General features: G+C 41.5%; 1 protein-coding gene across 2 annotated transcripts in view; it reads left to right on the top strand.

Moving 5' to 3' along the window:
- ENPP3 (ectonucleotide pyrophosphatase/phosphodiesterase 3) overlaps window positions 1-15,363 on the top strand; it is a 111,633-nt gene that overhangs the window by 59,960 nt on the left and 36,310 nt on the right. For both annotated transcript variants that reach the window (XM_044289466.1, XM_044289467.1), the window contains exons 17-21: window positions 4,063-4,150; window positions 5,091-5,257; window positions 7,878-7,926; window positions 8,709-8,863; window positions 14,087-14,222. In XM_044289466.1, coding sequence (XP_044145401.1) covers window positions 4,063-4,150; window positions 5,091-5,257; window positions 7,878-7,926; window positions 8,709-8,863; window positions 14,087-14,222 — 595 coding nt within the window. The remainder of the gene's footprint in view (window positions 1-4,062; window positions 4,151-5,090; window positions 5,258-7,877; window positions 7,927-8,708; window positions 8,864-14,086; window positions 14,223-15,363) is intronic.

Raw genomic sequence — 15,363 nt, forward strand, 5'->3', positions numbered from 1 at the left:
TCATGGAAACAAGCAGTATATAATGTGATGGAAAGCAAAGTAGGAAATATGGACAATAACAATACAGTATTAACTTTCTCTACATGATAAATGCCATTTGCTGAAGTGAGACAACCCCTTTACCTTACAATTGCCTTGGTTAATACTGTTTGTGTAATTGTTGGTAATTTTCTTAAAGGGTTTTCCCTGTTTTATGTGACTATAAACCACTTCAAAATTCTAAAATTCTACAACTTTCTCATATACCTGTACTGTACTTTAGGTTGAATTTATCACGCCCTGCACTCCAAAATTCTGGCTTCCGAAAGTTACAGAATAGGGTCTTTGCAATTTTTTTTGTTGCACTTACATAAAAATTTTGCATCGTTGCATTTTTACACCACCCCCATTGCACTTAACTGCTCATTTGCATATTGATTACAAGTACTTTTTCTCCAGAATGAAGCAACAGATTGCTAAGTGAAAGGTATCATTATATTCAGTGGAGTAAAATTCCACAGCATATATCACAGCATAATGCGCTATATTGTCCTGAAGGGGTTCTCTGGGCTTCTAATATTGCTGACGGTGTCGGACCCCTGCCAATCTGATATTGAAGACCTATCCTGAGGATAGGTCATCAATATTACAAGCCCGGAAATCCCCTTTAACAGAATCTGTGATGGAGGCCCCTAATGATGCCTGGTGCAGTTGGGAACCTAGCTTAATACGATTTCTGTGCTCATGGCCTAAGCTAATATCATTGATATAATACTTACGCAACAATGAAGACGTAACCTTACATAGTTAATACGGTTGAAAAAAGACATAAGTCCATCAAGTTCAACCAAGGGATAGGTGGGGATGCGAATCCCAAAAGGAATTGAGACTCGGATTTCTACACATTTTTATAAGCATTAATGTTGTTTACTTTTAAGAATTTGTCTAAACCCTTTTTGGAACTGTCTACTGTTCCTGCTGTGACCACGTCCTGAGGAAGTCTATTCTACAGATTCACAGTTCTTACAGTAAAGAAGCTTTGGCGCTTCCGGAGACTGAACTTTTTCTTCTCCATTTGGAGGCAGCACCCCCTTGTCTTTTGAGCGCATTTTACATGGAACAGTTTTTTACCGTATTTTTTTGTATGGCCCATTTATATATTTGTATAGGTTAATCATGCCTCCCCTTAGACGTCTCTTCTCAAGACTAAATAAATGTAATTCTTTTAATCTTTCTTCATAACTAAGACCCTCCATGCCCCTTATCAGTTTAGTTGCTCTCCTCTGTACTTTTTCCAGCTGCAGTGCGTCCTTTATATGGACTGGTTCCCAGAACTAGATATTCCAGATGAGGCTGCACCAACGCTTTGTAAAGGGGTAATATCACATCCCTGCCCCGCGTGTCCATGCCTCATTTAATGCATGACCATATCCTGGTGGCCTTAGAAGCAGCTGATTGACATTGTATGCTGTTATTTAATCTATCATCTACAAGAACACCCAAATCCTTCTCTATAAGTGACTCTCCCAGTGTTACATCACCTAGGACAGTGATGGTGAACCTTTTTAAGACCGAGTGCCCAAACTGTAACCCAAAACCCACTTATTTATCATAAAGTGCCAACACAGCAATTTACCCAGAATACAACAGTCCAATATAGTATATCTTCCATGTACTTTATCACGTAGCTATAATATCCTGTGTACATTCAATGCGCTGCCTGTGCTGTTCATAGTGCGCCCTGCACTGATGAATGGCAGGAAAAGTCTAAGGCATATTGGTAAACCATAGACTTTTTCCAGGGTGCGGGTGCCCACAGAGAGGGCTCTGAGTGCCACCTCTGGCACCCGTGCCATAGGTTCGCCAACACTGACCTAGGACATCTGATGCATGGAGATTATTACAAACAAGATGCATAACTTTACATTTATCCACATTGAATCTCATTTGCCAAGTTGATGCCCAATCACTCAGAGTGTTCAAGTCAGCTTGTAGTTTATGGGCATCTTCCATAGACTGCACAGTACTACATAGCTTAGTATCATCTGCAAAAAGGAATCATTGACCACAACTCTCTGGACACGGTCCTTCAACCAGTTTTCAATCCAATTACAAACTATACTTTCCAAGCCTATAGACCTTACTTTACTTATTAAACGTCTATGAGGGACAGTATCAAATGCCTTTGCAAAATCCAGAAACACTACATCCATAGCTGCCCCTCTGTCCAGGCTACTACTCACCTCCTCATAAAAACAAATCAGGTTAGTCTGACAACTTCTGTTCTTGGCAAATCCATGCTGGTTATCACTTATAATATTATTTACAGTCACATACTCCTGTATATACCGTATTTTTCGCCCTATTAGACGCACCTCCCCCCCAAAAGTGGGAGGAAAATGGCAGTGCGTCTTATGGGGCGAAGGCTGCCATTTTTACATTGATACACCGCCGACCGCAAGCTGCACAGCACGGCCGGCGTGTGTATCAGCGAGGAGGGAGAAGGGGCTAGGGGCCAGCCTTTAGTTTTGTAATGGCAGCAAGGCCCTGTGGAGTCACTGTATTCTATTGCACTGGGCTCCGCTCACTGTACTAATGCTATCTACTGTAACTGCAGGTAGGAAATGGTTAACTATAGATATGTTCGATCCAGCACTGAGCAGCCTGTACTTACGATCATAGCAGACTGGAGGCAGGGCAGGCGGGCACTGGCAGCGTAACTTCCTACGTCACGTGCCTCCTCCGCCCACTTTATGAATGAAGCAGGCGGCGCAGGCACGTGACGTAGGAAGTTACCTGCCTCCAGCCTGCTATGATCATAAGTACAGGCTGCTCAGTGCTGGATCGAACATATCTATAGTTAACCATTGCCTGCCTGCAGTTACAGTAGATACCATTAGTACAGTGAGCGGGGCCCGGTGCAATGAAATACAATGACTGCACTGGGCCCCCGCTGCCTTTTAAAAACTAGTGTAGATGCCAGCCCCCACCCCCTGTATTGGGGGTCATTCACAGTGGCTGACACTGTTATGGGGGGGATCTGTGGATGTCAGATAGCATAAGATGCTATTTATCTGGTCTATAATTACCTGTGAAGGACCTTGATCCTTTTTTGAATATGGGCACCACGTTTGCCTTGCGCCAATCACTTGGCACTGTACCAGTACCTAGAGACTCTTTTAAAATTATAAAAAGGGGCACAGCAATGACTGAACTGAGCTCTTTAAGAACTCCTGGGTGTAATCCATCTGGACACGGAGACTTGTTCACATTTACCCTATTTTACTTAGCTTGGACCATGTCTAAGGTTAGCCAATTGAGTATATCACTGGATGTTCTAACAGCCCCGGTGCCACAGATATCAGCTTATTTCTTTTCTTTTGTATCTACAGAGCTAAAAAAAACATTTAGTAACTCTGCCTTTTCCTTTTCTTCAGTGACTACCCCCCCTTTACCATTATTTAGTTGACCTACCTGCTCAGACCTTTTTTTTTTTTGCATTTATATATTTAAAGGGATTCTGTCACCTTGTTTTCGGTTATAGAGATGCGGACATGCACGGCTAGATCGCCGCTAGCATGTCCGCAATATACCGTTCCTATAGGGCTGTGTGATTTTATTTTGTTTAAAAAATGATTTTAGAGATATGTAAATGAGCCTTGTAAGATGCCCAAGGGGCTGTACGAACCTTCCTGGTGCCCAGCCGTGCAACTTTGACTATGCAATACTGACCATATGAATGCAGACATAAAACCACTTTCACACAGTAGATTTGGTCCATATTTTGTCAGTTCATAATCCAAAATCAGGAGCAAACCACTGGAAACCACGATGTTGAAGCATATCTTTTTGGAATTGCAGTCAATGGCAGATATGTCCAAATCTAGGGGTGTCATTTTCATAGCATTCATTTAAAAATAAGATCCACCAAATAGATGCTCACTATATGCAACTGTATGCCAACTCTTTTCACTGAGGCATCATAAAGGGTACGTTGTTGGTCTACAGCCGCAATCCTTTTTTAGTAGTACACTTCAACATGGGGTGGAGAATAATACTCACTTTTATACATTATTGTTTCAGGCAATCTTTATAGGACATGGTCCAGGATTTCAAAAGGAAGTTGAAGTAGAGGCTTTTGAAAACATAGAACTCTATAACTTAATGTGTGGTAAGTAAGCACTGTGTTTTTGGCATATGCTTACATTTTAAGCATATATATCTATAGCTGCATATCAAAGGCACATTAAAATACAAAATAAATGCAACAAAATTGATCACAGGTCAGCCCAGGGTGCCTTTTGTCTCTATAAAGTCATCAGCTTCTCTCCATGCTTATACCATGGAGGTGCACTTACAGAGGAAGTCTGGTGGTTAAATACTGTTTTGCCTGCAAGATCACCATGACTTCACTGTGTGGAATAGTGACTAGGCTATGGACACCTTTGCATCCTTTGTGTAAAAAAAACAAAAATAAGCATATTTCAACTTGGCTTGTAAGGCTACTTACACACGACATGTGATGGACTTTTTTTTTCACACTTCCGTTTTAAGACCAATGGTAGTCTATGGTGTTATTCACACAGCAGTTTTTGGACGGCCAGTAAATAACAAACGTAAATAAATGGAACATGTTCTATCTTGACCGTTTTTTCACTGACTGGCTGGGTCCGTTTTTATCTTCCGTTTCTCAGAAAGGCAGCAGTGAAAAAAATGTCCATTAAAAATGGACAGTTTATCAGCCGTGTGCATGTAGTCTAAGCAATCTATTAAAATTATTATTGTTTTCGACACAAAAAAATTCACAAGACAAGACATCAGAGAAGGGCTGAAACCCCCCACCATCAGATGGCCAGTCTGGTGGATTTACCATAGAACAGCTTTTAGCAGCTGCCAAACAACACATCATTTTTACTTAAAGCCAATAAAATAGTTTTTTTTTAAACAAAATTAATAATAAAATGAAAAAGGATGCAAACATGTCTGAAGCCTTTACAGCACTGGAAGCCATTGAGTACCGTTACTGCTCATGTCTGCCCCCCAGTGGTCATACATTCATCTCAAAATATGTCATAGAAAGCCATTAACCTTTCATTATTGTTCTTAAACAGATTTGTTAAAAATTCATCCGGCTCCAAATAACGGAACCCATGGCAGCCTGAACCATTTACTTAAAGAACCTTTTTTTAATCCAACTCCTCCTCAAGAGAAATCCAATCCATTAACCTGTGCATTTACACAGCCATCTTCTACTTTAGGCTGCAACTGCACAGATCTGGTAAGTGAACCCTGACAGAAGATGACAGATGGATCATGGTTATCCTTCATGTGCTAATTTCTATGTAGATAACTAATAATACATGGGAGGCGTTGTGCAGAGAGGATAGGTATGGTAGTAGGGTCTGTGAGTGATGTTAATTACTCACAGTGGTGTTGGTCCTTTTCCAATGCTGCCAGCTGTGGTGAGGGGGCATATTGAGGTCTCCTGCCTGGTGGCGAGTGGGGTGCCCTTGGTGTTGGCAAGTATCCCTTTAAGCATCTTTGTGGTGGTATTGCAGTTCCAATGAAGATGCCAGTTTGAGGTAAAACAAGTAAACAGTTCTATACTGGAAACGGTGGCCAAGTGCAAATACACACCTAGGGCTGCTTTCACACCTGCGTCGGAAGCTTTGTTCTGTACTTCCATCACAGAACTAGTTGAAAATAGTGGAGTGAGAGGTCCTGCAAGCAGGACTTTTTTTCTCCACTAAAAAATGTTCTCCTGACTGGAAACCTAATGGATCCCATTACGGTCAATTCCTCCATTCCTGTCAGTTATGCGCGGAATCTGGCACTTGCATTATTTTTGTTCTTCTGCTCCTATAACAAAGCAGACGATTGATATAATAAGCACTGATGTGAAAGCAGCCTTACAGTAGTAGTTGCAGGCTGTTGTCATGCATGGTGTAGCAGATCTTACATTTCCCACATTTTTCAATCTCTTTCTTTCAGTCCTCTCTAAGTGTACAGCTGAGGGGTGTAGTCCTGTTATAGGAGGTCAATCTGTCTGTAAAGCATGCCTGGATGCTTGACCTTCCTATTCTCCTAGACAATGTGCTATTGTGCTATGGAGTCAGAAAGCCTTTGCAGGTGATCTCCACAGTCTTTTTATTATGCACCTCCTCTCTAAGGCTGATTACCCATTATGTATCTCTCTTGCTTCCTCAGAGGTTGGCATAAGGCTCTGTCAATTTTCCTTGCTGGCTGATGATTGCTCAGGGCTGTTTCTTGCCTTCTTCTCTCTCCCTATCTCCGTCTCAACTGCCACTCACTCTCAGTTTCAACCTTTCCCTATGGGAAGGGTAAAGCACTTAGCATCTGTCTCTAAGCCCAATTAATCCTATTTGCAACCTCAAGTGCAAACTAAGTGCATTACATAGAGCAGGGGTAGGCAACCTCCAGCACTCCAGCTGTTTTGAAACTACAACTTCCAGCATGCATACTTACTCTACTGTTCTCAGAACTTTCATGGAAAAGTAGTTTCATAACAGCTAAAATGCCGAAGGTTGCTGACCCCCGACATAGAGTAAAGACATCTTTAACCATTTATGCAGTGGGCCGTCAGGACTCTGAACAAGTGTCCGACTTTTCTCTGGCATATCACTGTGGTTTGGATATATGATAAGTAAATACAATGGAGAAATTAAAATTTGGTTTTGGGAAAGCCCTATATGGACCTAGTAAATGTGAACACAGCATATTAAAGGCAGTCTGTCAGCAGTTTGACAATACTAAACTGGTGATAGTGCTAGGTAAGGGCTGGGGATAGAACAACAATGATACTTTTTGTGGAGTTTTTATTATCAGGTGTAGTGTGAATATGAACTTTTAGTTGGCAGGGTATTGCTCCTGCTAGTGCTTCACTGCATAGTGTTCTCTGTATTGAGCATCTTCACAGCCCCTTCCTTCTGATGTGAGTGGTGGTTGAAGCTACAGCTGTCACTCAGATGCAAAGGGTTGTGTAGCTGTTCAATGCAGAGAGCACGTCATAGTGAAGCTCGGCCTCCAGTGCAGCTGCAGTAGCAGAACTTGGCAGAATAAATCTTCATATTCGTACTACTCCTGATAATAAAACCCACTAAGGGCATGTTTGCACTGCCCTCCTTGGCCCCTACCTAGTGCATTCAGCAAATTATGATGGTAAAACTGCAGACTTGTCTGGTTTAGCGGTCCGCAAATTGCGAATCTGCAAAACATGGATGCCCCCGTGTGTGTTCTGCAATTTTTGAAATGGTACATTATTGATCATTATACAAAGGATAACCTTAGTTTGCTGATGTATATGATTTGGAGATCAGACTTTGAACGATGGGAGAAATTACAACTGTATTTATCGCATGATGGCCACCACCACCACCCAACAGACTTCATTTATTTACAATGGGTCCTGTCAAGTTTTAATGTACTTTACAAAGCTTTGACTGCTGGGACAGCCCACGGAGTCAGCCTCTGATGGCAGTGTGAACTTAGCTTTAGGGCCCATTCACACTCCAATATATTTCAGTCCGCATCCGTTCCACAATTTTGTGGAACGGATGCAGACCCATTCATTCAATGGGGCCACAAAAGATGCGAAAAGCACAGTGTGGTGTCCGCATCCGTAACTTCCATTGCGTGGCCCCACAAAAAAGATAGGACATGTCCTATTCTTGTCCACAGTTGCAGGCAAGAATAGGCATTTCTATCATAGGGCAGTCCATTCCGTTCCGCAAAATGTGGAACGCACGCAGTATCCGTGTTTTACGGATCCAGAGTTTGCAGACCACAAAAATGGACACGGCCATCTGAATGAGCCCTTAGTCTGATTCATTAATGGGTGATCACCAAAGTAATGTCAATATTTCATTTTATTACATCAGGCTGATCAAGCAGAAGTCAATAGAAGATTAACCCTCACTCAAGAAAGCAGTGAGTAACATAAGAACTCTTTTGCCTTTTAAAGGGAGTCTGTCACCACTATATGACCATATACAGCACTTGCATGGCACTGTAGCACACCTATACAGGATTCTAATGGTACCTTTGTTATTTTCTTTAGACATCCAGAAGCAGGAAAAATGACATTTAATTCATATGCAAATGAGCACTCGCAAGTGCCCAGGGGCGGCGTTCCGTGTGTAGGTGCCCAGGCTGCCCTGCCTTCTTTTCACTTTACTCCTCCCCAGCCTCTGCCTTTGTCCGCCCTTCTATTCACTTGTATCATTCCTAGGTCCGGCCGAGATCCCGCGCCTGCGCACCGCTTCGTCGGCTGGCGCATGCGCACTAGTTGAATTGATGCTGTATCCAAAATGGGCTTTGCAGTGTGCATGCCCTGGCCCGGCGAAGCAGTATAAAGGTAAATAGCAGGCGCGGGATCTCGGCCGGACCTAGCGATGATACAAGGGAATAGGAGGGCAGGCAAAGGAAGAGGCTGGGGGAGGAGTAACTGTTTAAAAAGGCAGGGCAGCCTGGGCACCTACACACGGAACACCGCCCCTGGGCACTTGCTACTGCTCATTTGCATATGAAATAAATGTCGTTTTTCCTGCTTCTGGATGTCTAAAGAAAATAACAAAGGTACCGTTACAATCCTGTATAGGTGTGCTACAGAGCCATGTAAGTGCTGTATATGGTCATATAGTGGTGACAGACTCCCTTTAAGTTTGTATGTTTTTCTCTGTACTGACTATAATTGTATCTCTATTTTTCAGTAACTCAGTCAGTGGCAAAGAATTTGCCATATGGAAGGCCCAAAAATTTAATTGTTAATAGCACTTATTGCATCCTTCACCACGAAGGCTATGTGAGCGCATATAGTCACAATTTACTGATGCCTCTCTGGAGTGCCTATACTTTAGAACCGCAGGTGAGCGCTAACATGAAATGTGCCAACAAGTATTGACCAGGTATATATGCATCTGACTATATTTAGAATATTTATATTTTAGAATATTAGCCATTATCATACAGCATACAGAGAAGAGTTGATCACACAAGTATCTAACCATCTCACTGGAATATTAGCAGGGGCGTAGCTAAAGGCTCATGGGCCCAGGTGCAAGATTTCAGCTTGGGCCCTTCTTCCCTCAGTGCTTTGTGGTCAGAGGCAGGGAAGCACATAGCCTTCGTGCTGCAAAAATTGAAACGGCACCCCCTCCCCATACCAAATTCTTGACCTTACCCCTTTCCTCCAGCCAGAGGTGTGACCTGTATGCACTTTCTATAATACCAGTGTCTTCTTAGGTGTCACAACGGTCTTTGGGCCCCCTCAGGCTCCTGGACCCGGTAGCGACTGCTGCCTCTGTACCCCCTATAGCTACGCCCCTGGGTATTAGTTATAAGGATCAGTCATTTACAACATTTGTTTTCCAGATAATGTCTGTTCTGGGGACCACTTCTTATGATGTTTTAATAGCGACCAACTCATCAGACTGATTACTAGACACACTGGGGCAGATAGGTAGCTGTAACAGGCGAAAGATGCAGAGATGAAGTTTGCAGCCAGCTCACCCTTCCTTGTGCTCCCAGGATCTGCGCTGCTCAGACTCTGCTTGTAAATGTGGAAAACTAAAGTAGAAAATAGTCCAGCATCTCAGAATCCATGCCATGAGTAAGGACATGGAACTTGTCTGAAACACGTAGACATTGTTAGGATCTTTTTGCAACTACTTGTTATGTATGGGTTTTCTTGAATAAAACAGTGATTTATAGATTCTGAGATGCTAAACGATTTTTTACTTTAGTCTAAAGATGCACCAAATTTATCACAGTGACTCCAGCTGGACATTAGTGTATGGCTAGACAATTATATCTACCTTTATACCATCTATTGGTTGACTTTGCAACAGAATACAGGCCCAGATTTACTAATAGTGGTACAAATTAGGGGGTCATTTATTAACGTGAAATACACCTATATTAGGTGTATTTCAGGCGCAGATGGTGGTGCAATGGTTAGTTGCACCACAATCTGCAACTTTTCCCCGCTCACGCCAGGTCTACAAAAGTGGGCGGGGAAGGTGACGGGCTGTCCAAATTTCAAAACTTTATTCAGCTGGGTTTGCATATTGTTTTTATCTGGGGTTTTTTGCGCACTTTTTGCATCTGCATTGTTGGTGCATCCAGCTCCAGCTGTTAGCTGAAGGTTTATGGGAAATATGAAATTCAGGACACACAATTGTTTTTTAGCTCATGGTGTTTTTGTTAATTAGGTGGCTTTTTTTATTCACTACTTTTTAAAAAACACAGTATGCTGTATCTCTTAAAAAAAAAAATTCAGAGTTTTTTTTTTTACATCTTCTTTACTACAGTGCACACTGGATTTTGTTTCTCTCGTGTTTATTTTCCCTTATAGTGAAAGAGATGTAGAAATGAAGAGGTTCAGCATGCTTTATTTTTTTTTTTAAAGAAGCAAGAAAGACAATAAAGACCTAATTAACAAAAATGCCAGAAGCAAAAAAATTCTTGTCCTGTTTTTCATATTTCCCATAGACCTTCACCTAACATCTGATGATGGCGTTCTTACCTGAAAAAATATGGCAAAAACGCAAGTGCAGAAAAAGCCACTAAAAAAACTATGTGTAACCACAGTCTTGTAGTATAGAAGTGTATATAACAAATTAACGTGGATGAAAAATTGACACCCAACTGGTTATCACTGTTAGCAAATGGGCATAAACATTTTGTGACCTCAGAACAAGACGGCCAACCTGAAGCTGGTATAATTGGTGCCAAATATCTTCAGCTAAAAATGGAGTAATAGAGAAAGAGTTGACTTAAACAAGGACAAAAGAAAAAGTCTCATTTCTGCGTATATGACGTGGCGCCATGAGCAAGGTGCAAACATCTTCATTTTGGTGCACATATTGATATTTGATGTGCAATAAGTTTTTTTCAGAGATTCTAATATTGATGACCTCTGCACAGGATAGGTCATCAATATAAGATCAGCAGGGGTCCGATAACCGACTCTGCTTATCAGCTGTTTGAGGAGGCTCCGACACTTTGGTGAGCGCCACGGCCTCCTCACAGCTTACCAAGCAAAGTGCCATCCATTGGATAGTGGCTGTGTTGGTATTGCAGCTCAGTCTCATTAACTTGAAAGGGAGCCCGAGCAGTGTCTAGGCCACATGACAGATGAATGTGACATCACTGGCCTACAAAGAGGCTGTGATGCTCACTGGTCTCTTCCAACAGCAGATTTGTGGGGGTGCCAGGGGTCAGACCCCAGCCAATCTGTTCATGACCTGTCTTAAGGATCGGTTTCAATTTCTTAATCTTAAATAACCCCTTTAACGTGTAACTGGCCTTGCAGTTTATTTTTAACATTGTGTATGGACAGGGATGTTAAACGTTTTTCTAATATACTTTATTAGTAAAATATGTTTCTTTGTACCAGAAAACAGGGATCAGAGGAGTCTTCTTAGCAAAGCTGTAACTAAGCATTACAAAGGAGAGTCTGTCTTCAGTTTTCAGTTCTACTGAGCACTGAAGATGCCTGTGTGAAACAGAGAGGCCTCCAGCCTCCAGTCCCTGACAATGTACCCTATTACAGCCCCTCTCCCAGCCTATCTGACTTGTTACACACAGACGTCTTCAGCCTGAAGACTGACTCCTTAGCAATGCTCATTTAGATCTTTCCTAAGAAGACTCTTTATGGCCTATTTTCTTGTTCAAAATAACATCTTTTCCTGATAAAGTATATTACAAAATTGTTTAACACCACTGTCCCTACAAAATATAACAAAATTTTACAAAACATATACACCAACAAAACTGGTGCATTATCATCCAGATTCTAGGCACAAACTGGTTAATGTCTGCCTCACTGTGTCCAAATTATGGTGTAAAATCGTGTATCCTAAGCTGCACACCCTTTCCACTGGTCATGCCCCTTTCCAGCTAAACCATGCCTTATGGCAGGCAAGACACAATAGATTACTTACTCTTTTTGGCTTACTTGCTTTATAAACATGTCTAAAATGAGATGCACCTAATTCTTCCAAAAATTTCCCAATTTTGGTGTAAGTTGTTGCAGAATTTAGGTGCACATGCAATAGTAAATGAGGGTCACTGTAACTATAAAGCATCACTTAGAAAAAACGTTAAAATAAATAGGTATAATATTCTATCAGTGACATCTGAATGCTTCTTTACAAAGGTCAACTGTACAGGCAGTTATCGGTACGTTAGAGGAGGTGAAAGCTACATTTACATGCAGCAACCATCTCTTTTATATGAGGACAGCGATCACTCGTCCCCATATGGATTAATTGTTTCTGGTGTACACATCAATGATACTTTCACCGACTCGGCGGCACCTTTTACACTGGTCAGTAATCTGACGTAAAGGAGAAGAGAAAAAGGGTGAGGGACCACAGTGTGAGGCGCCAGTCAAGGCAGGGGAAAATTAACAATGACAATATCTGTAAGATATGTATATTCAACCTGTACGGACCAATACTGATAATCGCACTAGAAGTATAGAAAATTAGGACCAATGATTGGTCACTGGATAGCGGTGATAACAGTAGGAGGAGTACAAAACGGGATTAAACCCTGAACATTCAGATCCTGAGTGGGTATCGTACAAATAGTAGTAAAAAAAGTAGTAAAAATCACACTGGTACTAACAGGTTTTAGACCCATACAGGGCCAATGCATATAAAAGGATATAAATGTATATAATCAATAAAATCAATAAATAATAATCGTCACCACTCACTTCACAGGGAGGAAATTTTGAGGGATAAAGCTCAAGACACCCAAAAAATTTTCCTCCCAATCCTGGATCGCTTCAAAGGTCTTAGGAAGAGGCGGCAGTTCCAAACTTGGTACTTCTTGCAAATTCCTTTATTTTCAAGACAGCAGGAAAAAAGAGCTTTATGCGTTTCGGGGTACAGAATAAGTCCCCTTCATCAGGAGCAGAAGTACCAAGTTTGGAACTGCCGCCTCTTCCTAAGACCTTTGAAGCGATCCAGGATTGGGAGGAAATTTTTTGGGTGTCTTGAGCTTTATCCCTCAAAATTCCCTCCCTGTGAAGTGAGTGGTGACGATTATTATTTATTGATTTTATTGATTATATACATTTATATCCTTTTATATGCAAATAATGAATGTTCAGGGTTTAATCCCGTTTTGTACTCCTCCTACTGTTATCACCGCTATCCAGTGACCAGCCATTGGTCCTAATTTTCTATACTTATAGTGCGATTATCAGTATTGGTCCGTACGGGTTGAATATACATATCTTACAGATATTGTCATTGTTAATTTTCCCCTGCCTTGACTGGTGCCTCACACTGTGGTCCCTCACCCTTTTTCTCTTCTCCTTTACTCCATGTACGTGTTGAACTAGTTCACACTACCGACCACATCTGGCTGCCTATCAATCACTTGACCTAACTCTTTGTCCTATTTACTCCTATTCTTTCCCCCTCTGGCGCCCTGCAACTAATTATACAGACTTCTTGGATTGGGTTCCAAGTCTTGTGATTAACCCTCTAAATTTTTTCTCCCATACCATCTGACGAACATTTGTTCCCAGTAATTGGCCCATGATAAGGGACCTTACTATACAGAAGATTGGGAGCACAATGAATGATAAAATTGAGTAAAAATATATTTTTTTGTATTTTACCCAGTAATCTGTAGTATGGGAGCATATAACTGGTATACATAGTGTTATGTTAGTTGCATTCCATGAGCACCGTCCCTAATGGGCAATGTGATCTCATCAATCACTTGTCACAAACATGTTCAAATCTGCAAACATCTTGAGATGTGCCCTACCTAATTACATCATGCCACAGCCTGAGACTGGCGATTGTCTGCCTGACGTTTGACGTCCACTTGTAGGACTGAGTGACTAAGTTCATAGCACAGAACGCTCTTTCATTTACTTTCCAGTTGGCTCACTGAAGTCATAAACATTACATTTAGTAATATTCCAATGAGAAACCAAACATTTTTCAGTCTGTTATCACTACTAAGAATGGAAGAATTTAGAAACATGACAAGGAAACCAGCATTACCTGAATGAAGTATATGGATTAAATGACATTTGGGTTTTGTGATTGTCCTGTATCAGGGAGACGGAGCGTTTCTTCCTCCTACGTTATCAGACTGTCTGCGACCTGATGGTAGAGTCCCAGAGGCAAACAGCCAAAAATGCTCAGACTACAAGACCGGGATGAATGTAACCCACAGCTTCCTCCATCCTCCCAGTAAGTACATTTCTTTAAATAGGGATTTGCAAAAGCTTTAATCATCTGGATGTGGCTGAGCAAGAAGTCTAAACCTATTACAGAACAACAGTTTTGCCAGGTCTGGGCGCTGATGTGGACTGGCAAGGGATGCATCCTGCATGGTTCTTGTTAAAAAGACACAGACTTCTTACAGCTTAAGCATCACAATGGGTTCTACATGAAGAGGCATGCAGAGCTGGAATGAGGGAATCATTAGAGTCCATATTTAACAGATTTAGTTTAGGGCTTTGAAGGTACTTTCCATTATTGAAGTCTACAAATCTGAAAATGGTTTAATCCTTTAAAATGTTTTGATATACAATAGTTTTAATATCACTGTACAATTTCATGCCCCTGCAGCAGTGTTATTCTGATGGAAGGAACATACTCCTGAAAATACGAGTGTCACAAGTCACTAGAGATGAGCGAATTTCTCAAATTCGATTCACCCAGTTTGCCGAATTGTCCACCCAAAATTTGTTTTGATCCGAATTTATTCATGGCGAATTGCGTTAAAAAATGGCTATTTCCTGGTTGCAGAGAGCCTTTATAGTGGTGTAGAACACTGTGCCTTGCAGTAACACGCATAGGGAGTCTGCATTGGTAGTGAAACAATAGTGTAAGTGAGTATGACATGCAGATGACATGCGTCGCTCTTAGAATTGCTGCACACTTTACTTATTTGGGCAGTTACGGGGCCAAAACTGACCAAATAACTCAAGAGTGAACTCAATTTTAGCTTGAAGAAGCGCACTCCTTTTACACCATCATCAGCTGATTCCACATAGATGTCTACAGAACATGTTCTATTAAACGCTTATACAAGTATAGCCCCCCAGTCAGCAGTATGTGTGTGGACGTCACTGATTATTTTGCCCTTCCTCTAATCCATCAGAATAATAACCCACAAAAAATGGATCCTGTCTTTGGAGCATCCGCCTTCACTCGGTCAGCATTCGGTCAATAATCCATCAGTAGTGCTAAGGCAAAAAAAAAACAGGAGTGGATCCAAAACAGAGATGACACGTGAATGGAATATTTGCATGTCTTCTATGTTTTTTACCCACTCCTGCTTTTGACTACCAAATCATAAGCCAATTCTGATGCAAAATAGGGACCA

This window comes from Bufo gargarizans, chromosome 4 (genome assembly GCF_014858855.1).
Source record: "Bufo gargarizans isolate SCDJY-AF-19 chromosome 4, ASM1485885v1, whole genome shotgun sequence".
Classification (NCBI taxonomy): domain Eukaryota; kingdom Metazoa; phylum Chordata; class Amphibia; order Anura; family Bufonidae; genus Bufo; species Bufo gargarizans.